The following is a 22,214-nucleotide window of genomic DNA, read 5'->3' as shown; positions in this document are numbered from 1 at the left end:
ATTCTAAAAATGACATCTTTTTATGAATTACAGCTGGAAGATCACGATTATAAGCCTCTGGATCCGAAAGACATCCGTCTGCCACCGCCGATGCCCCCTAGTGACCGCCTGCTGGCTGCAGTGGAGGCCTTTTACAGCCCACCGTCACACGACAGGCCCCGAAACAGGTGAGTTTAGCGCAGTCATGATGCTGTGTGTGGTTTTTTTTTTTGTATTAGTGCCCAACCAGTGACAATATACAGCCATATGGCACTGCTACACATGTGATATTGCATTTATACAACATTTGATGGCATCAACGTGTATATAAAAAAGAAGATCAAACACGAAGAGTCTCAATACTTTTTGTGCAAGGAACTACTTTCTTCCACCGTTCATTCACATCTGCAGCTGACATCAGAACTGCAGAAACCGTTACTCATTCGCAAACGGCACTTTAGACTTGGTATTCTCTTGCATAATGCACTGTAATGTGTACACTTTCAATTGGAATGATGCTTATCAATTGTTTTTTTTTTCTTTAGTGAGGGCTGGGAGCAGAATGGACTGTACGAGTTCTTCAGGGCCAAAATGAGAGCCAGGCGGAAGAAGGAGCAGGACAAACGCAGCAGGTGGTAAATTTATTATTTTAATGTGTTTTTAAAGTGCATGTGTTTTTGATAACAAAATCGTCAACTATTGAATTGTTTTTAAGTGAAATGCAGTATATGTGTTACCGGTAAAGAACATTTAACATTAGAAATGTTCCTTGGCAAATTATTTCATATATATATATATATATATATATATATATATATATATAAATAAATGTGTATATATATATATATATATATATATGTATAACCAAATAACTAAAACTACTTAGTGTAACGTTAATATTAATTAAAATGCACTTAACAATTTTCTAGTCGCGATTAATTCCTGTATATATAATTCCTGTATGTGTGTGTGTGTATATGTGTATATATACATTTAATGTGTGTACATGTATATATATAAGTTTAATATAAGACAAAAATTTTAATGTAAAATTAAAATTAACTATTACTTTGAAATAAGCTAGTAAAACACAAAGTGTAAATTGTAACATTTTAAATGAAATCAGTAAAATCAATATAAAAATATTCTATATATTCATGAATAATATAGTTTTGTAAAGTTATAGTTACCTAAAATACTGTTAAATTTAATAAGTGTTATTTTAAGTGCAATAAAAGAACGAAACTAATAAGACCTAGTTTAAAATAAAAATGAACACTGAAAATCTAAAAATTAAAATGACCACTGAAAATAAAACATGGCCAATTTCATGATAAACACTAGAATAGGCACTCGAATGATATAATATACATGAGACACTAGAATGACAAAAATTATTAAACCAAAGTAAAAACCGAAGTAAAAATGGAAAACTTTAAGTAAAAAAAAAAACTAAAAAAACTATAGAAAATTATTTAAAAAAAACATTTTTATTACATAAAATTTGATTGTTTCTTTATATTTATTACTAACAAGTGTTATTTTAGTTTTGAGTCACTGTTTAATTTAATTTGATCTATATCCCAAACATATCTCTAATCCACATTTTAATAAACAAAAATTGTATTAACTATGGTAACTGACACATATTAATAATTACAAAATAAAAGTGTTTTTTATTTGTGGTTTAATAAAAGTATAACTTTCTCTTAGTTAGGCACATAACATCTTAATTTTGATGTATTCATCGACATTTAAATTATTGAAGTCGTATCAGACTTTTGAGTGTTGAAAGATATCTCATTGCTGGCTATAAAGTGATTCCGATAGTTTCCTAATAAGTGACATTACTTGTTTAATTTAATTTTGTTCATTTTATTCAGTGCCCGAGGGAGTCGGTCCCGCAGCCGGTCACACAGCCGAGGACGATCCTCTTCACACTCCAGCTCCAGATCTTCCAAATCCTCTCGCTCCAGATCCCGATCCCGATCCAGATCCCGCTCTCGTTCTCGCTCCTACTCTCGATCTCGCTCCAGGTCTGAAAAAAACATCCGCTTTGGCAACTAATGTCTAGTTCACACTAAAGGATTTTAAGCCTGATTTGAGCCCGATTTGGAAGTTAACGAGCTCGCCGACAGATCGGGCTGTGATCGGGAAGAAATCTGCGGGTGCTCGGCGCTCGCCGCTCTTTATGTGTGAACTACTGAACAACGCATCAACGAGGCTCGCTGACGCGTCGCCGACACCTCGCAGACGGAAATCCAACATTCAGCATGCTAAATATTCCAGAGCAGTCGGCCGACTCAACCCCACGTGTTGGTCAGATGTAGTGACGAGCTGCAGCCAATGAGAGAGCATATCAGCATGAGCTGAATGCCTGTGTGTTCAGGAGCTCAGCAGAAACATCTGTGATTGGTCACAATGGGCATCGGTGCACTCGCTTCATTCTGCGTTAGCACAGACACGAGAGTAGGATATATTAACAGTGGAACTAGAATTCTGTAACTATTAGAATTACCATACTGCTCATTCTGATCGTTCTCATATAAAACCCATACTGTCACAACATATTTACATTCAAAGCTGTTGAGATATTAAAATTAAGCTTTGAATGTCTGGTATCATATTTAATGACACCATTACCCTAAAAATATAATATTTTTTGGTAATACAGCCTATAAATATGTAGTTAAGATACTAAAACACTTAAAGGTCTTGGCTTTCATTTTCACTTTCAAACAGGAGCTATTTCACAGCACAGAATATGCTGTTTTGAAAGATATCTGAAGTAAATTGATGTTTTTGCCATCAGAAAGTTTTGTTTATGTTAGCAGGAAGTTGCTAGGCAAGAAAATGCACACATATTTAAAGTCACAGCGAAAAGTATCAGACATGCATGCAGTCATTTTGACCAATATGGTAATTTAAGGCAGAAATGCTCAGTTCTTTACTGTTTTGTAATAAAAATAATAACAATGTCAGAAAGAAATACACTGATAGTTTGAAAACGGCAGGGTGTTATAAATATGTTAGTTTTATTTCAAAGAGTTATAAAATTACAAAAATTAAAAACTCTCTGTGTATCTCTCCACTCAAACCTTGCAGATGAGTGATTAATCCGCTCATAAATCAGCTGATTTGACGATGTTTTTAAATGCTTTCTCCAAAGCCTGAAACACTGTCAGTGATGTAATCAGCACACAAGCAGCCAATAGTGTTCAGCTTTTTCTGACGACTCCTCCCTCAAATTTTCATTGGCTGTGGTTTGGTAGCTTGAATGAGCTGATGGGGAATGAGTTGTTGTCAGATCATGTAGTGTGTGACCCCCCTCTTGTGGATCATTCACAGATAGTTGCGTAGTGTGAACACCACAGAGATTAAAAGACACAAAGTCAAGTCATGTAGTGTGAACAGCACAGCGATCTGCTGATGTTTAAAATCCTGTAGTGTGAACTAGGCTTAAACTGTTTATTTCTAGCTACAAAAAGTTACTGAACCTATTTTTTCACTTTCTTATGTAGGAGCCAGAGTCGCTCCAGATCCAGATCCGGAAGTCGCTCTCGCTCCAAATCCAGATCTAGATCACGATCTCCAGAAAAGCGTCCCCATGCCACAAAATCACGCAGTCCAACACCACCGTAAGTGGATCTGTAATAACTATTACAAACTGGTCTTGCTCGGTGCGACCAGGAACTTCAGTTTGGGTTTAGACTGTTCATTTCGGTGCATTCATTATTATCTACATCTGTTTCATTTTTAACCCAGCTCCACATCTGGCTTGGGTTCAAGCTCTGCTGCGATACCTCCTGACCTCAGATTGGGAGAAGAAAACAAGGGTCATCAGATGCTCATGAAGATGGGTAAGTGATCCAGATCTGGGTTTTCAAACTGTGGGGCGCCAGCACCTATTAAGGGGGGCGCGAGAATTTGAGGCGTGCACTCGAGTAAATTATGAGGACGATTTTTATGCTTTCATTAGAGAGAATATGATTAACGTTAGCTCCACAGCTAACTAGCAGGCACATGTAGAGTTAATAAATTCGAGTAAAACATATACAAATAAAATGGAGCAGGTGCTTTTTAAAATGAATGATGCTGAACGAAAGTCAAACTGTTGAGCCATCTAGCAAAAAAAGTGCCCTTCTCAATCAAATCAGCAGGATGGCCTTCTGGATCATTTACTTACTTCGAAGACACCACTGACTTTGTTAACATGGATATCAGTTATCTATATATTTGCCTTAATCTGAATACGACAATAATGTAATTAAGGTGTTTACGTGAAATGCTTTTTTAATGTTGCGTCACCAGGCTATCCACGTTTCCTGCAGAGTTTCATGTAATTTTGGGTTTTTCATCTTTAATTTTTATACTTAAACTAAAGTTCGACAGTTTCAATTTCACTCATGAACATTTCATTAATACCGGTATGACTGTAGGGTCCAGCCAGTTGGTCCAATGACGGTATCCAATGGTGGATGAAGGTTCACTGCATGTTCGGCCTTTCCAGTGCACAATGTTGATTTATATTAAACTTAGCTCATATCTGACTCCAATTTTAGTATGAGATGGTTTAGAATATTAATGTGTTTATCCTCGTTTTATCTGACTCCAATTATAAAACATTGATAAGATTATTTTGCTTCCTTTCACATTATTTTAGATTATGATTGAATATTCTTTTGATTTGTTATTATACCTTATTCTCATTTACTCAGATTCCGATAGCATCTCGAGTCTTGCACCGGCCGGGTATACAATCTCTTAATACAAGCTTGTCAGTCTTGGTCATTAAACAGAGGCGATTAACCACTCTCCTAAAAAGGCAGAACACTACTTACTCAATTTAGGAGATTTTTATGTGGTCCCCATGGATCTGTTATCTACTGTTGTCTAATCAAGACAAAGTATTTTGATAATAATCGCGCAGGATTATACTATTGTAGATGAAGGCCTAAATATCCACATTTAAAGTAGTTTCAACAATATTTTGTTGTTCTAAATAGTTGGCCTTTTACAGTCCAAGTATACATGAATAAATGCCAATTTGTTAGTCGGATCTCTAACAACATTGAATAGTGTGCCACGCTGCTCCGTCTAACATGTTTTAGTCTGTTACTAACCTGTACAGTGGCTTGTAGTGCTATGGACAACAACATTTATCAGTGATAATAACACGAACTCTGTTTGAATCATTCAAAACATAATTTATTAGTCAGGTAAATGTATTATGCCAATTCAATCAGTCAATTCATAAATGATCAATACAAAACATCAAATTATCAAAGATAACTCCAAGATGAAAAAGATGCATTCCTGACTTTGAAATATACATAACATGGGGCAGACCCCATGTTATGGGCTGATTTGGTTAGGCAGAATCGCCTTGAGTTTTTCTCAAACCTTGCCTTAAATAATCCAAGAATTCCCTCAAGGAAGGGGGTGTGTGTAAAAAGTCACACCCTTCACAGTGGTTCAAAAGATGCCTGAAGTTATATATTTATTGTTTTGATTATGTCTATTTCTGAGAGAATGAGACTATTGTACCAATCGCAATGAGACATTTCAAATGATATCAAACATGATAATTAGTCAGTTTGGTTAATCTAAAACATTCAAACATTGAAATGACCATATGCGTGAATTGGGGGGATGAAGCTGAGTCTCAGCATAGTCAGATGCAAATGCAGCAGGAACTGGTTTTTCACGCATTCCCCCCTGGTGGGTTGTGGAGTCCATTGGCCCTGTCTTCAGCTCATGATTTGAATTGTCAAAGATATCAGAATATTTGTAATATTTCAATTCTTACAATGACAAACTGGGGTATAAGGGTGCTTTCACACCTGCCTTATTTAGTTAGATTGAATTGCACTAGAGATCGTTTTCCCTCTTGGAGCGGTTCGTTTGTGGTGAGAATATGATCTGTACTAAAACAGGTCCAACCTCAGAAAGTACTGCGGCTTTTGGACTAATCCAGCTACCGTAGGCCGATGCGCTGTGCAGTATGGGATATGGAGGAAAAATATTTGTTGACAGCGCTTTACCAACAGAAAGAGAGAAAGAGGCAAAACATTACCTGATGGATTGTTGGTAATATTTCTGCAAGATGACTATGTCGCAGTTTAGCTAAATTTATTCACGCCTCCTCCTGAAGTGACGTGTGATGCATTAAAACATTGTTTTTCAGCCGCGGCCGCACTTTATTCTCGAAATGTTTAGTTTGTCTAAAGCAGGCATACAATCAGTCAGCGCAGTCGTCCCTCCAGAGTAAAACCGACATTTTGTGTGTGCCGGTTTGTTTACTTGTGGGACTTTATTGGCATTTTCCTGCACGTGAATTCTAACCAATCAAAAAGCACTTTAGGAAATATATTCAACAACATCTGACCAATGAGAGATGTGGATTTTGTCAGATGACTGCAGTTTGGTTCGTTTAATCTGGTTTGGACCAAAGCCAGCAGTGTGGTGTGAAAACGACCCAAAGACGGCAGAAAATGCAACAATGTATCACTTTTTGCCCTTGATCCAGACCAAATGAAGCGAACTACAGATGTGAAAGCACCCTAAGACGTGAATATGAAGTAAGGACTGATGGAAGAGTGATGTTTTAATGGAATTTAATAACGCACGCCAAATGGAAAGAAAAGTGCGGTCTTTTACTGACAGCCGCGTTTGTGGATCTTGTCTTAAAATGTGGCGAAAGTACCTAGTTACAGGTAAAAAGGTTAACAGTTATAGGTAATAGTGTGATTGCAGTGTTTACTTTAATAATACAACTAATATTTGCATACTCCACATATTAATTCCATTTTTGATTAGTTCAGTTATGACTTTAGTCTGATTAAGGTAACCAAAAATCGCTGACTCTTAATCATTCTCTTAATCGTATTAAAGTATTGTTGCCCATGCAAACGTACTCAATGTTCGTTTATCTTAGTAAAGATGGTTGATGTACCCGTCGGATTGTTTTCGATATGTTGCTAAAGGCTGATTTATACTTCTGCATTGGTAACTCACAATAAAGTGGGATCACAAATAGAGTACCTTTGTTTTCTTGGGACCTGGTAGAAACTCTTTCACAACTCGGTACGTAGCCTCGACCTGGTAGTTGGGGAGCCCTGATTTAAAAGGCTGCGTATATGACGATGTATCTGCCGAAATGTTTTATTTTATTTTTTCAGTTTACGTGTTAAGTCAATGCATATACCAGATTAGACATCCTGCAGGGCCATTCACGTGAATGAGGCGATGAGAATGGAACGAATGACACATCGTGAATTCAGCCTTTTGGGCTTTGACATGCTTAACTTGTCATTTGCCGTATCGCTCGAGTTGGAAAATCTGAACTTTAGCTGACATTCCTGCTGCGTTAACCAATCAGGAGCTTGCTCTTGTATGGGTTTGATTATGATGTAGCGCCTTTTAATGATGTCCTAAGGGAAAATCTTCCTGCCGACACCTGACAACAGCTCAATAAACTGGGCTCGGCTCAGTCAGAAGCACCGCTGAAAGCTTCCATCATCCATCATCCAGGTAGTTTATGTAGGAGTTGATGAATTCACAGAGCTGGGTGCACCTCTGAAAGGATCTAATGAACTCAGACACGGCGCCGAACGAATCTATGCCGTTTTTCTGCCTTCCTAAAGTACATGAAACACAACTAATCTCTCATTAGAATGTATGTCAGCCTTTAGCAACGAAACTAGAGTCACCAGGCAGACAGAAGCCCTGCCTATAATGCGAATCCTTGTCTATCTTAAAGTGAATTTGACGTGAGAATGAAGTGAGTAAACTTAAAATGTTCATGCGTCTATTTACACGCGAATATTGCAATCTATCGGTGCAGTCCACGTCTGGTGTAAACGACTCATTAGTCAGCTGCCCAATCAGAGCAGAGCGTTTACAGACCTTAAGGCTTGAATATATGCATATTCTGAGTAGGATGGAGCACTAAATCCATTCCTGTTCGTCCCGCAGGCTGGAGTGGATCAGGAGGTCTTGGCGCTAAAGAACAAGGTATTCAAGACCCAATCAAAGGTGGAGACATTCGGGACAAGTGGGATCAGTATAAAGGAGTGGGAGTCGCTCTGGATGACCCGTACGTGAACTACAGGAGGAACAAGAGCTACAATTTTGTCGCAAGAATGAAAGCGAGAGAAAAAGGTACGTCAATGCCATGTTTTTCTTTTTATTCTCCAAACCATTTACCGCAATTACTGAACTTTTGCATGTTTGCGTACTTTATAAACATGTGCTGTGATCTGTTTTATCCTCAGTAAGCAGAGACCCGCAGGAGCCCGCGAGCACCGAGTGATCAACCACGGTCTGTTTTATACTGTAGATGTCCCCGAGCTAATTTTCACATTTACTTTGGATGTTTTATCTCGCCCTCTGTTCATTTTTGTAGTGAAATTCATCCAAGCGTCAAACTGTAACTCGCAGAAGTGTCAGTGTCATCGCCAGTGTTTCGTTCGATTAATCGAAGACTCTGTACAAGCAAAATAAAAGACTTTTTTAAAAAGGGCACCATCTTTATGTAAACATTTAATTCATGCATACATGATTTTGTCTTGGTTTAATGTGAACGATAATAAATAGATACAAAAAAAAGCTGTTTTTTTAGGCACATTATTGCATAAGCATTGATTCAAAGGGGTCATGAATTGACAAAATAAAATTCCTTTGATCTTTTGACATATATGAACTTATAATACTATAACGCATTTATGAATCTAAAAACAGATTACATTGAAGGCAGTTGCCATAATGACTGGGACGTTCTACACCAGTAGTGCTCAATCCTGTTCCTGGAGATCAACTTTCCTGCAAAGTTCAGCTCCAACCCTGATCAAACACACCTGAACCAATTAATTAGGCACTGAACAGCACTTGATAATTACAGGCAGGTGTGTTCGATATGTGTTGCAGGTGAAATCTGTGAGAGGTGCTCGCTGCAGAGCCATTTGAGGAGAGCTGAGCTCCAGCGAGGGGGAGCATGAGCTGTCGCTTCTCCTCCTGTAAGCTGTTTTAATGCGTACACCAACCCCACCCCTAACCCTACCCCCAGTGACATCACTCGTAGAAGAAGTGCAAAAAAGGTGGAGCTCAAGCTTAAGCTCCCCCTCGCTGGAGCTCAGCTCTCCTCAAATGGCTCTGCAGCGAGCACCACGTGGAAATCTGCAGGTAGGTCGATCTCCAGGAACAGGGTTGGTCACGCCTGTACTACACAATAATGTAAAAGTGGGGCCACCTTAGCCTAATGGTTTAAGAGTTGGACTGCAGCTCTGCACAAGACTTTTGGCCAGCGGAGAAATTAAAATGGTCGTGCCGAACTGAGTCTGGTTTCTCTCAAGGTTTTTTTTCTTCACTCTCCTATTGAAGTTTTTTTTTTTCCCTCTCCGCTGTCGCCACTGGCTTGCATGGTTCAGGATCTGAAAAGCTACTCATCGACGAATTTGCTCTTCAGTGTTTGGACTCTCAATAATGACTTCAAACCACACTGAACTGAGCTAAACTGAACTGAACTGAACTTAAACACTAAAAACTGAACTACCCTGATCCAGTTACTATGACCATTTATGTGAAGCTGTTTGACACAATCTACATTGTAAAAGCGCTATACAAATAAAGCTGAATTGAATTGGGATAGAAATGTCACAGCTTTGAGTCACGGGACCTTACAGGGATTGTAGGTGTTGGGAGTGAATAACCATTGCTCTCACCACCCTCAATACCATGGCTGAGGTGAATCCCTTTAGTAAGGCACTGATCCTCCAGTAACTGCTCCCCGGGCGCCACAGTTGCGCACTGCTCTGGGGTGTGTGTTCATTACTGTATGTGTGCCCACTTGGATGGGTTAAATGCAGAGTACAAATTCTGAGTATGGGTTGCCATACTTGGCCACGTCATGACTTTCACTTTCAGTGGGACAGAAAATAGTCAATTATTTCTCAATCATGATGCTTTTGTGATGCAAAAACATCTTGATAACATAATAAGTGGTCTTCAGAGTACAGTACAAAATGTAAAAAGGTATTTCATGACCCCTTTGTTAACAAAATGGCTTTTTTGTTATCTGTGGATGATGCATCCAAAATGTTGAACATGATTATTTAAATGTAATGGCTGTCCTTCATTTCCTGTTGAACTTTCTCTAGAGCATCTTCGATACTTATTCTGGGTGGCCTGTGAGCTCGGATGAACTAAAACAGACAAAAAAACTCCTGTTAGTAAATATGTAAGAGAGACAGTGCTGTGTCAATGTTTCATAGGCTAAATGATATGATGAGTTTAGTTTCATTCCTCATGGTGTAGCTGCTGCAGTAAAAATGTGTTGTTACCTCTTTAGTGTCTTGCAGTGTGGTGTATTTGTAGTCTGCAGGCCCCAGCGACTCGAGCACTGATGTGTAGTGATGTCTTGTGGAGTCAATGAACGCTCTCGTGAGGCCCAGCTGTTGCCTCAACATGTCATTGAGCGCAAAAATGGCAGGACTATATGATGTTAAAGCTGTTGAAGTGGAACGAATCATTTCAATTGCAGTAAGAGAGTCACTTTTTTTTTTTTTTTTTTGGTCAAATTTTCTAGACTTGTGGTTATTTGGATGTAAAGTGTGTAATGGGCATCATACTCACTCTCTATGGCTTCAGCGCTGACTGTGTGACTGGCTATTGGAGTCGGGTCCACATATTTCATGCCTATTGAAGGACCAGCAGCAGCCATTCCTAAAAAATTGTACAGAAGTCAACGGGTAAAGCAAAAACCAAACATATTTAAATCAATCTAAGGTACTGTAATAGAAATGTAGGAGATAAAAAAAACTAATTATTGTAATGAAAATACTGCGACAATACAACCAAACTTTGAAATGCGAGTATGACCCAGATTAAATAAGTATTGGTCTTGTGATATTCACCCAAATACATTTCTCTCAGAGCATGAACAAAATGGTCCTAAACTATAACCCTAAGAGTATCTGTTTTAGTATGCCCCAAATTTTAGTATGTAAAATGTTTCAGCATACCAAAAAGGTTTTAGTATGGTATGTGTTTATGCAAGTGAGACAAGTGTGGTGCTAATCGACAAGAGAAGGCACCAATAATGGTCCATACACCATACTAATCAAGCAATACAACTGTTTATTGCTGGTACACACAGCTGATATCAATTATCACAATAATATTCAATAATCATGAATCATACTCATGAACATCATTAATCAAAATACAACAAAATTGCATAAAAGGCTTATAATGCGAAATAAAGATGAGATTACATGAATAAAAGACAGATAATGAAAACTTCAAGCAATTTGATAGTATATACAACCTCAGAGACGTGCCATCATTTTCCTCTTCAAAGACTGGGGAGCCCGTTGCAGTCACATTGGAAAACCAACACGTGTGTCCGAGAATGCCGGGCGATGTGCACTTATCCCACGGCTGAGCTTCCAATGTTTCAGCAAGAAACCCTCATCTTTATAGTCAAAATTTGGGTGCTGGCCAAAGGTTGGCCTAATAGGTAAGAGAGAAGTGTGAGTTGATCAGGCCCACCTCCTCTCTCAGCTAGTTGCACATTATTTCTGATTGTAAAGCACTAATTTGAGGTTTGTATTGTCAGCATGATTATCTAGAGTCAATATTCTACCTCCTGAAATTTGGAGAAAGTTAACCTTAAGGTCCGGAGACCCTTCTCTGGTTATTTGGTCATGCTTAAGTGTCAATATTTTACCTCCTGAAATTTGGAGAAAGGTGTGAAGTTAACCCTAAGGTCATGAGACCCTTCTCTGTTCATTTGGTTGTTTGTTGAGCGCAACAGAAGAAAAACAAAAAATATCTCATTTGTTACAGTATCCCTAAAAAAACTCCTTCGCATGTTTTTTTTGACAGTTTTGAGATATTTAACCAAATACATTTCTCCAGGAAATAAACAAAAAAAGTGGTCCAAACTAACCTTGATAGACTAAATAAATAAATAAATATGATGACAAAAATACATACAATTGTATATGTATGATCTAGACTAGAGGTCTGAATTCCCGCGGCTGTACTGCAGGAGCTACGGGACCCGACCAGATTTCTTGCGGTGTGGGAATAAACTTCAGAATAAAACGTGGTAGCGATTGGTGTTATTTGAACGGGAGCGGGCGATCAATACAAAATATTGCTCTCGAGACAGAAATATATAAATATTGAGAGAGAGAGAGAGATTGTTGCGAACTGAAGCACTTCAGATCATTTTTAAAGACCACTTTCTATCCAAGACTAAAAAGCTCATGTGCACTGCACAGGTTGAGCCCTATGTGTGCATGTGTCTGGATCGACAAAAGCCTGGTTTATACTTCTGCGTCAAGTGACCGGCATTCGCGCGGCTCTCGGTCCCGCCCAGACTCGTCAGCGAGACAAAGCCGACCAATCATAGAGCTTGCGCTACACGTCGTTGCGACGTGTAGTTAAATTTTTTTGAGAGGTGGACGTCAGCGACGCCGACGGCCAGGTCGTAGGGCTATGCGTCAACGCCGTAGCATATGCGTGCGTTTGACGCAGAAGTATAAATCAGCCTTCATAGCACCTAGGTGCTCGAGGTCAAATCTTCCCCTATGTGTGCATGTGGCTGCATCGACAAAAGCCTGGTTTATACTTCTGCATCAAGTGACCGGCGTAACCCACGGTGCATGCAACAAGCATAGCAGTGCATACTTCTGCGCGCTGTCTCTGTTGGTCTGCATTAACACTTCCGAAACGCTAATTGGCAGTGAGGTGTAAATGTTCCTCTGTGTCGAGTTTCTTTGCTGCTGTTTTGCTTTGCCTGAACACTTCCTGGATGTACAAGTGGCTCATTTTGAGGCAGGAACCAGCGGACGTGCAACAACTTTAACTATGAGGTAAACACAAAACAAAACTTTCCATCTGGAGCTCCTTCACGGGACTCCACACTTGTAAATAATCGCTCCATCGGGCTCGCGCCATTCGTGCGGCTCTCGGCCTCGCCCAGACTCTTCAGCGCTACCAAGCCGACCAATCACAGAGCTTGCGCTACGTGTCGTTGCGACATGTAGTTAAATTTTTTTGAGAGGTGCACGTCAGCGACGCAGACGGCCAGGTCGTAGGGCTATGCGTCAACGCCGTAGCATATGCGTGCGTTTGACGCAGAAGTATAAATCAGCCATCATAGCACCTAGGTGCTCGAGGTTCTTTGCCAAATCTTTCCCTATCTCTGCTCCCCACATTTTCCTGTCTGTAATCTCCACTGTCCTGTGCATTTTAAAGATGAAAACCTTGAGAAAAAAAATAATTATACAAATAAAAATAGGACTAAGTTGTGTGTTAAAAATAAAAGCAAAAGTGGTTCAATCTATTACCCTGAGGGAGACCCAAACAAATGGAAGTTTGAATATCGGATCTACAAAATGTTGCTACATGCTGCCAATGACCAGATTTTGTGCCCAGATTAAATGCATCTATCTCATAGCAAGAACAAAAGTGGTCCTAAGCTATAACCCAGAGGGACACTTATGACATAGACATATACGTTTGACTGGTGAAAGTGGTCCTAAACTATGTTCCTGAGGACCCCTTCTAAGGAAGTTTTCTTTGAAAACAAAAATTAAACTAGTCCTAAACTATTACCATAATGGATGTGCTGTTTATAGAAATTGAAATACGATCTAGACGTGTTTTGCAAGATTCACCTAAACGCATTTCTCTGAAACCAGAATGGAAATGACCCTAAATTATGACTTCGAGATACACCCCAAATAAATGAGGTTTGGCTGATGCTAAAAAGACCTACCAGAAGACCATGTGTACGCAAATCCATCCACCTGTGTCTGTACTGCAGCCTCCTTCACATTACGCTCAAGACTGGGGCCACGTGTCACTGTCGCATTGGATGAGCTAGAGTTCGAAGAAGAATCTGAATTTCCACTGGACGAGACAGAAGATTGTGAGAAAGAATGCTCCTCATGATCAACATCCTGTGATTTGTGAGAGCTGTACTGTGCCTCGCTGACCAAAGAGGTGTCTTTATCTTCATCCGAGAGACGCTCTGAGATCTCACTGTGCGTAATCTCTGATGCGATTTCACTCTCAAAATCGCTTTCGTAGACATCCTCCGGTGCGGGTTGTAAAGCGACTTTTGAGACCTCGGGAGACTTCTTTATTCGTTCTTCTTTTCTGGCTTGCGTTTCTTTCTGTGGTTGAAAATGGCTTTTTTAGTAAAAGAAAAGGATGGTGTATTTTTGTTTTCCAAGGCCATGTCTACACTAAAACGTTTTATTTAAAAATGCATGCATTTCTCTCCATTATGGCCTTGCAGCCACACTAAGGCAGAATTTTCAGGCAAAAAAAACATAGTAAATACTCTCCAAAGTGGAACTTAAATGCCATTTTTAGTAATGATTGATTGTACAGTAGTTGTTTTGTTTGCTCTCCATCTTGACTGCGTTATTAAAGATTAATTTATTACTCCTGAATATTTTTCTTCATAGGCTGTTGTTTTGGCTCATATTCCAATATATTTTCCCACTCGCATTTGCAACTTTATACTCCTGTACACAACATTTCCAGCTCATTAGCTTTCATTAAAAAAAAAAAAAACGTGACATTTTCCTCAAAATATTGCAGCATTGTTTCAAAAAGCCGTAAATTAAATAAATGCCTTAACACATGCGCAGTACACGAGTGAAATTTCAGTATGGATGACCAACTTTTGGGAAAATACTGAAAGTGGTAGTGTGGATGTGGAATGTTTTTACACTACTTGACAAAAGTCCTGTCGTTGATCCCAGCTGTAAGAGCAACAAATAATAACTTGACTTTTAGTTGATCATTTGGAGAAGTGGCTGAAGGTGGATTTTTCTGATGGAGCATCTGTTGATCTGCGTCCCAATCATCACAAATACTGCAGAAGACCTACTGGAGCCAGCATGGAGCCAAGATTCTCACAGAAATCAGTCAAGTTTGGTGAAGGAAAAAGTCATGGTTTGGGGTTACATTCAGTATGGGGGCGTGCGAGAGATCTGCAACATCAACAGCCTGAGGTATCAAGATATTTGTGCTGCCCATTACATTACAAACCGCAGGAAAGGACAAATTCTCCAGCAGGATAGCGCTCCTGCTCATACTTCAGCCTCCACATCAAAGCTCCTGAAAGCAAAGAAGGTTAAGCTGCTCCAGGATTGGCCAGCCCTATCACCAGACTTGAAAGTTATTAAGCATATCTGGGGGAAGATGGAGGAGGCATTGAAGATGACCCCAAAGGATCTTGAGGAACTCTGGGAGTCCTGACAGAACGCTTTCTTTGCCATTCCAGATGACTTTATTAATCAGTGATTTGAGTCATGTCAGAGATGTATGGATGCAGTCCTCCAAGATCATGATGGAGTCAGACACAATATTCATTCTGTCTCCACTGAGCAGGACTTTATATTCTATATGGGACATTATGTCTGTTAAGTGACAAGACTTTTCTAAGCAAAGTCAGAGCTTACTGTCCTAATGAAATCATTAAAAATCAAGGCATGATCATATTTTTATTTGGTAAAATATGCGTAATCTAGAGGCCTTTGCCTTTCATATAAGCCACTTCTGATACCAAACGATCAACTAGAAATGTAGTTATAACTTGTTTTTCTAAAACTTGGATAGGCTACAACACTTTTGTCAGGTAGTGTTGATGGATTCTGGATTAGTGTAGACAGACCCTACGTATTCAGATTACCTTTTCAAGTGAGATTTCAGCTGCCTCAGAAGGTATAGGTGCTAAATCATCAAGTGTCATTACGTTCAGTTTGAAATCTGCAAATAAATCATCAAGAACAAGGGTTAAATAGACTTTTTTTGTGAACAATTAAGTCAAACTACAGTTTGCAGATAGTTCCAACGCATTGCTGTTTTTACCATCAGATGCTGCACTCATCTCGCTCAGAGTGTCTTCAGAATCATGTGCTGGAGCAGCAGGAAAAACATCATCCAAAGAATGAATCTCACTGTGATTTGTTTCAGAAGACAGCGAACGTTCGGTAAAGCGGACCATACGTGATTCAGGTCTTCTGGGGGAAGGGGAAAGACTTTGATGACTGATAACTGTATGCTTTTCAGGAGCTGCTGAAGGTACAGTTGATTTCCCAGTGCTTCCCGTGTTTACCTGGAAAAACGAGATTCAAAAGAAGTCATGAAAAGAACAGAAGTGAAAGGTTATGTGACTTTTTTTTTTTAATAATTAGTAAAAGATTATCTTATTGTTAAGTCGTGACAAGTGGGATCAGTATAAAGGAGTGGGAGTCGCTCTGGATGACCCGTAAGTGAACTACAGGAGGAACAAGAGCTACAATTTTGTCGCAAGAATGAAAGCGAGAGAAAAAGGTACGTCAATGCCATGTTTTTTTTTTATTCTCCAAACCATTTACCGCAATTACTGAACTTTTGCATGTTTGCATACTTTATAAACATGTGCTGTGATCTGTGTTTCCGGGTCCAAGCCGCTACTTATTTGAACGAAGAATATATTCGTTTATGACCAGTTTTTAGTCACATCACACGTTAAAGTGAATTTTATATAAAATCATGGTGCATACAACAATTTCTGGACTTGCTGCATCATAGACTCCCAATATGTTAACCATTTATAAAAAAATGTATCACTTTCTGGTCATCGGTTATTAGTCATGGAAGCCTAATATCCGGAAGCCACTTTATGTGGAGTCACTCTTAACAAGTGGATAAATATATTGGTATCATTGTTGACAATAGCCAGATTTCCATCTTAACGTGGCGTTAAACTTTTCAAAGTTCGCAAAAAAATAAAAATAAAATAAATAAATTTTTAAAAATCCCTAACATGACTTAGATACATTTCCATCATGTTGTTAGAGTGGCTGACTGTAGTATTGGTAACCTAGCAACCAACAATAAAGAGCAGCGTAATGGAAAGTTTGTACAGAAAATGCGTTTCCATCTCCCATTATTCACATTTATCCTTTGCTCAAAACCACTTGAGCGAATGTTACAACTTCTTTTTGGGGAGTAAGAGATTTTAATATACACTGTAAATCAACTTTATCAAATGAAATGAGTGTGGTTAACTCCAAATTTACTGGAAGTTAATTATTAGATTATATAAATAATAAGTTAAACTCAACCAGCCTGGAAATGGCTAAAACCCCTCTAAAACCAGCCAACCAGCCTAGGCTGGTTTAAGCTGGATTTTTTTTGTAGGGAAATCTATTCAATTACTCTCAACTGAGTGTCTGCGTTTGGTTTTCGACCAAAGGGGATCTTTTGCATACGTTTTCTTCTGTTTTCCTTGGTAAATGCACCATCCACAACCTTAAAGGGTCACGAAACACCAAAACACATGTTTTGAGCTGTTGACAGTCGTATATGTGTCCCACACTGCTAAAAACACTATTAGGACACCTATATTTCACTAAAAAGTGTAAATTGGTTGTTTTTGCGTTATTAACTATTGCACCGAGTGTAAACATGTTAGCACTACAACCAAACTTTAACCTCGTGTAGGATTTTCACCGCATTTTGTGACCGGAATAACACACTTTCTGACGCTAGCTGTCGTGTGCATCTAAGTTTCTGGGAAATGCTGAGTTTTTTTTTCTCTCATTCGCCGTGTGGTATCAAACATTGCATGAAAAATACACGCTTAGAGCAGTTCCTCGAATCAAATATCTCGTTTGTCGCGAGGGACATGAATGAATTCCTTGAATGAAAGAGCCAAACTGCAGTTAAAGTCCACCATTTAATAATTTGGCAAATAATTCGACTACAGATGTCCATGTAAACACAGTCACATTGTCCCCTGTGTGTGTGTTTTGACTCTGAAATTCAGCGCGCCCAAATAGACACTCCCACACCATGCCTCTTTTCTTCCTCCGACACTCCCCCCTAAACAGAGCTGGACACGCCCACTTTTCGGCCTTTACCAAAGTAGAGGTGTGAAAACACCCTGCTGAAATGAGGGGGTTTCCTGGCCCTTTAAGTTTATTATGCCCATGTTGTATTCGCCTAGCCTTGTGGCGTAAAATCGATATAGGTGTCCGTGTATTGATATAGTATTGGAATGAAAAATATTGCAATGCTGTATCGATATTTTCCCTCACCCCTATTTGCCTCTCGGTTGTTTTATACAAAGGATAATTTTTTAATATTTAAAATGTAACATTTCCTTCATATTTAAACACTCTTAAACTCTCTTTGTTACTTTTGTTAGAATTGAACTGGGTAAGAAAGCCTTTTAGGTATCCGTCTGACTGGATTTCTCTTCATCAGATGTTTCGATTTATCCATTATTGAAATACTAACTGGAAAAAAAGTTCCTGGAGTGTTACTAGCTCTGACTACAAGACGTTTGAACTTTTATGACTTTTATGACTAACCATATATGGTTCCTTTCTCAAAAAGTTATTCAACAAATGAAAGATGACTCCAATATTTGCTACTGTTTTAAGTGTTCATAATGCGTTTCTTGTAAAAAAAAAAAAATAAAAATAAAAAAGAACTGTATTGCCTCCCATTTTAAGCCAGGATATGGATGTTTTCTATTCGGGATAAGTAAACAGAAACCAAACCTGGATTCAAATACCCATTTAGTTGTTATAACACCAACCTTTTTGGCTACCTGAGGACTCTTCTGCCTGGCTGCATTTAGCAAGGAACTCTCTGATAAACTGAAAGAGTCTCCTATAAGTCTTCTCATGTCCTGTTCGTCGCTGTCTAAACTGACTCTCCTTTCTCTACGTTCATTCAGACCAGGCGTCGTCTCAGGAAACTTCAGCTCCTGAGGTTCAGAAACAATGCTCTTCTTCAGAAAGCGACTTCCCGTCATGCTCAGATCGCTGCTGGAATGAATAGACAAACGTATTTCCTGTGGTTCTGTATGGTTGCTTGTGATTTTCTGGTTTCTGATGCGGTTCTCGATGAGCGCTAGTTTGCTCAACGCGGCGCTTTGTGAGCTTCGCTGAGGTATGATTTTAGATTCGTCCGTTCCTGCAGGAGTTCTCTCAATTGTGGTGCCTTTAGAGGTCTTCTTCAGAAATCGACTACCACCACCCAAGCTAAAACTCCTCGCAGGGTCCTGGTTTTCAGTCTGGGATGGTGAGGATGCATCGCTGAGGTCTTGGAATTGGGTCTGTCTGGACGGTTGCACAAAGTTTTCCTGGATGAAGATAAACATGCTGAAAATTACAGGTGCTACAACACATTATAAATATATCGAATAATAATGGTAGAATCAATTGAATGTATTTTACTTCTTTCCCTTACAAACGTCTCATTAAACTGTTATTAAACCACACATGAGAGAATTACCCTTTAAAATTAATTGAAATAATTCAAAGCCACTCATTTACCGTGGGCCCACACGGACTCTCTGCGAGCAGAAATCTGCAGATTTCCGCAGATCTTTAAGGCTGATTTATACTTCTGTGTCAAACGCCGGTGTATGCTACGGCGCTGACGCATAGCCCTTCGCCGTGGCCGTCGGCGTCGCAGACGTGCACCTCTCAAAAATTGTAACTACACGTCGCAACGACGTGTAGCGCAAGCTCTGTGATTGGTCGGCTTGGTAGCGCTGACAAGTCTGGGCGGGACCGAAAGCCGCACGAATGGCGCGAGCCCCATGTATCGATTGTTTACAAGTGTGGGGTCCCGTGAAGGAGCTCCGGATGGAAAGTTTTGCTTTGTGTTTACCTCATAGTTAAAGTTGTTGCACGTCCGCCGGTTCCTGCCTCAAAATGAGCGAGTTTGAGACACTTGTACATCCAGGAAGTGTTCAGGAAAAGAAAAAAAGCAGAGAAGAAACTCGACACAGAGGAACATTTACACCTCACTGCCAACTAGCGTTTCGGAAGTGTTAATGCAGACCAACAGAGACAGCGCGCAGAAGTATAAATGCACAGCCACGCGCGTTGCATGCGCCGTGGGTTACGCCGGTCACTTGACGCAGAAGTATAAATCAGGCTTAGCCCATTGAGTCTATGTATTTACTTTTGTAAATGTGTATAAATTTTTATTTATTCAGTTTTTAAATTAATTTCACTAATATTATTGTGATATAATAATAGTAATATTAAAATGTTCATATTATTTATTTATAATACAGTTTGTAAAGTAATGTGTTCTGTCTTTTAGTACAGTGGTTCTCAAACTTTTTTCACCTAATACCACCTCAGAAAAAAATGGTCTCTTCAAGTACCACCATAATGACCGGTTTTGAAATACAGGAGGGTAGTAGGCCTAATTAAGGCATTAGAGTAGGCTTTGTGAGTCAGAAAAGCAAGGGATTAAACTATTCCTGTCAAAATTGGGGTATAAAAAATACGGGATACGCCAACAACAACCGTTACAAATATGGGGAGGAAATTAGCTTCAAATGACAGAATACATAACAAACATTAGACAATTTTAAATAAAGTAAAAGGTTTAGCCTGTTAAAATTAATTATCTGATCACATTGGTGTTATCATACGGGTTAAAGGGTTAAAAGTGTGTTCATTTTTTTACATGAATTATTCAGAGATTCCTCCGCATATCACTAGAAGGAAGCCTGATATGTCTACCACAGTTTGAGAACCACTGTTTTAGTAGATATGTTACATGAGAGACTTGCTTTGTTTACCAAATAAGTGGATCTAATTGGATTTGGATTGTAAACATTAAATAAAAGTTTGAATATATATTATTTAATATATTAAGTTTTTAGTTATGATTGGCTGATGCTTGGCTGATGATTAATCTGGGGTTGCCACAGTGGAATGAACCGCCAACTTGTCTAGCACATGTTTTACACAGCAAATGCCCTTTCAGCCTCAACCCATCACTAGGAAACCAGATGTTATTTATTTATTTAACCTGATTATATTTTTGTCAAAATATTTTACACATAATTTAATACGTAAAACCTTATTTTTAGATTTTTCTTAAAGATCTAAATCTTTAAATGTCGTTGATTTCTTAATCTACTAATACGAGCGCTGTAAAAACGGTGAATCTACTTTAAAGAAACATTTCTGAGTCTTGCTCCATGATATTTAGTGTAATATAATGTAATGTAAATGTTTCTTTCTGTTATAAAAAAAATAAAAAAAGGTGTAGAAAGTTTTGGGTGGCGCAGTGGGTAGAACGCCTCACAGCAAGAAGGTTGCTGGTTCGAGCCCCGGCTGGGTCAGTTGGCATTTTGTATGGAGTTTACATGTCTTCCCTGTGTTCCGGTGCTCCGGTTTCCCCCAAAAGTCTAAAAACATGTGGTAACGTTATAGGTGAATTGTGTAAGCTAAATTGTCCGTAGCATGTGTGTGTGAATGGATGTTTCCTAGCGATGGGTTGCAGCTAGAAGGGCATCCGCTGCGTAAAGCATGTGCTGGATAAGTTGGCGGTTCATTCCATTGTGGAAACCTCAGGTAAATAAAGCGACCAAGCCAAAAAGAAAATGAATGTAGAAAGTTTTACATTTTTGATAACATTAAATAGAAAGGTGTTTTTCCCTCTTAAATAACTGCACAATACATGTAAAATAACCATACAAAACAACGCCAAGAATGTGCATTTAAGATAGTATATAGAAGCTTGTATAATACAAAACACAAACCTCATCTCTTTTGTCCTTCACAACCGCAGTGTTTAAGATCCTCTGTCCAGAGAGCTGAGCTTTAGCTCTGTCCAAAGCTGAACTCCGTGGTCCTCCGCGACTCCACATATTGATTAATTAGTAAACATCACCTAAAGTGCTATCAGCAAGCACCGACTCGGTTAAAGCCGAGCAAGCCGCGCTTTAAAACCATAACAAACCGCGTTTTAGGATCTGACGAGAACGCGACGCTCGACTTTCACCATGACAACGTCGCGAGCTTTCTGACGTCACCGGATGCAGCGAAGGCTCTCTTGGTTTCACTTCCTTCCTCACATCAAGAAACAAATCTTTATTTTTACATTTATTTTGTACATGTGAATTTGTTCAGAAAGTTTGGTCTGACCTCTATCGTTATTTAAACTCCCCTCCTACCTTTGCACAATCTTTTAGTTTAAAATAAATTATTTGTTATTACTCAGAATATTAAATCTAAAGAATTTATCTTCAACTTTTTTATCTTGTTTGGAAAATTTTTATACATAAGCAAAAATGCATGGCTTCAGTCCCTACTTTTCGACATTTTCTGATTAAAGTTGACTCACTGCTCAAATCTTTCCGTATATGTAAAAACAAAAAATGTGTTAGATTCCTGGTT

The 22,214-nt window shown here is 39.0% G+C and overlaps 2 protein-coding genes across 14 annotated transcripts in view; one reads left to right on the top strand and one right to left on the bottom strand.

The window, feature by feature from the left end:
• Nucleotides 1-10,322, top strand: part of cherp (calcium homeostasis endoplasmic reticulum protein) — a 29,349-nt gene extending 19,027 nt beyond the window's left edge. For 4 of the 8 annotated variants that reach the window (XR_012397330.1, XR_012397329.1, XR_012397328.1 and 1 more), the window contains 8 exons: nucleotides 34-167; nucleotides 525-611; nucleotides 1,863-2,015; nucleotides 3,501-3,617; nucleotides 3,745-3,839; nucleotides 7,957-8,142; nucleotides 8,256-8,923; nucleotides 9,139-10,322. Coding sequence is in view for 4 of the 8 variants with exons in the window: in XM_068216259.2 (XP_068072360.2) it covers nucleotides 34-167; nucleotides 525-611; nucleotides 1,863-2,015; nucleotides 3,501-3,617; nucleotides 3,745-3,839; nucleotides 7,957-8,142; nucleotides 8,256-8,293 (810 nt within the window). In the remaining 4 variants the exon portion in view is untranslated. 8 annotated transcript variants of the gene reach the window in all.
• si:ch1073-104i17.1 lies at nucleotides 5,166-21,842 on the bottom strand. Of its 6 annotated transcripts, XR_012397650.1 has the most exons (10): nucleotides 21,578-21,842; nucleotides 18,599-19,147; nucleotides 15,877-16,123; nucleotides 15,698-15,774; nucleotides 13,989-14,168; nucleotides 13,769-13,902; nucleotides 10,612-10,701; nucleotides 10,320-10,486; nucleotides 9,203-10,181; nucleotides 8,148-8,786 (listed from the first exon to the last, which is right to left on the bottom strand). XR_012397650.1 is itself a non-coding variant. In XM_001337197.10 (8 exons), the coding sequence occupies exons 1-8, from the start codon at nucleotides 21,683-21,685 to the stop codon at nucleotides 10,092-10,094; spliced, it is 1,728 nt and encodes a 575-aa protein (XP_001337233.3). In that variant the 5' UTR covers nucleotides 21,686-21,842; the 3' UTR covers nucleotides 8,148-10,091. The 6 variants fall into 6 exon arrangements, 1 of the variants encoding a protein (XP_001337233.3); XR_012397647.1 differs by having other exon boundaries at nucleotides 5,166-8,786; nucleotides 13,769-14,168; XR_012397648.1 differs by having other exon boundaries at nucleotides 9,197-10,181; nucleotides 13,769-14,168.
• Nucleotides 21,843-22,214: the final 372 nt, after the last annotated feature.

The sequence above is a fragment of the Danio rerio genome, chromosome 22 (assembly GCF_049306965.1).
Source record: "Danio rerio strain Tuebingen ecotype United States chromosome 22, GRCz12tu, whole genome shotgun sequence".
Taxonomy (NCBI): Eukaryota; Metazoa; Chordata; class Actinopteri; order Cypriniformes; family Danionidae; genus Danio; species Danio rerio.
This window is presented reverse-complemented; position numbering and strand designations above follow the sequence as displayed.

Bases quoted from the DNA above. Each gene is read 5' to 3' on its own strand.
- si:ch1073-104i17.1 (XM_001337197.10), bottom strand. From the start codon at position 21,685: ATGTGGAGTCGCGGAGGACCACGGAGTTCAGCTTTGGACAGAGCTAAA. The intron at 15,775-15,876 runs GTAAAAACAGCA...ATTTATTTGCAG, and splicing joins GATGAGTGCAGCATCTGATG to ATTTCAAACTGAACGTAATG. The intron at 10,182-10,319 runs GTAACAACACAT...TGTCTGTTTTAG, and splicing joins CACTGCAAGACACTAAAGAG to TTCATCCGAGCTCACAGGCC.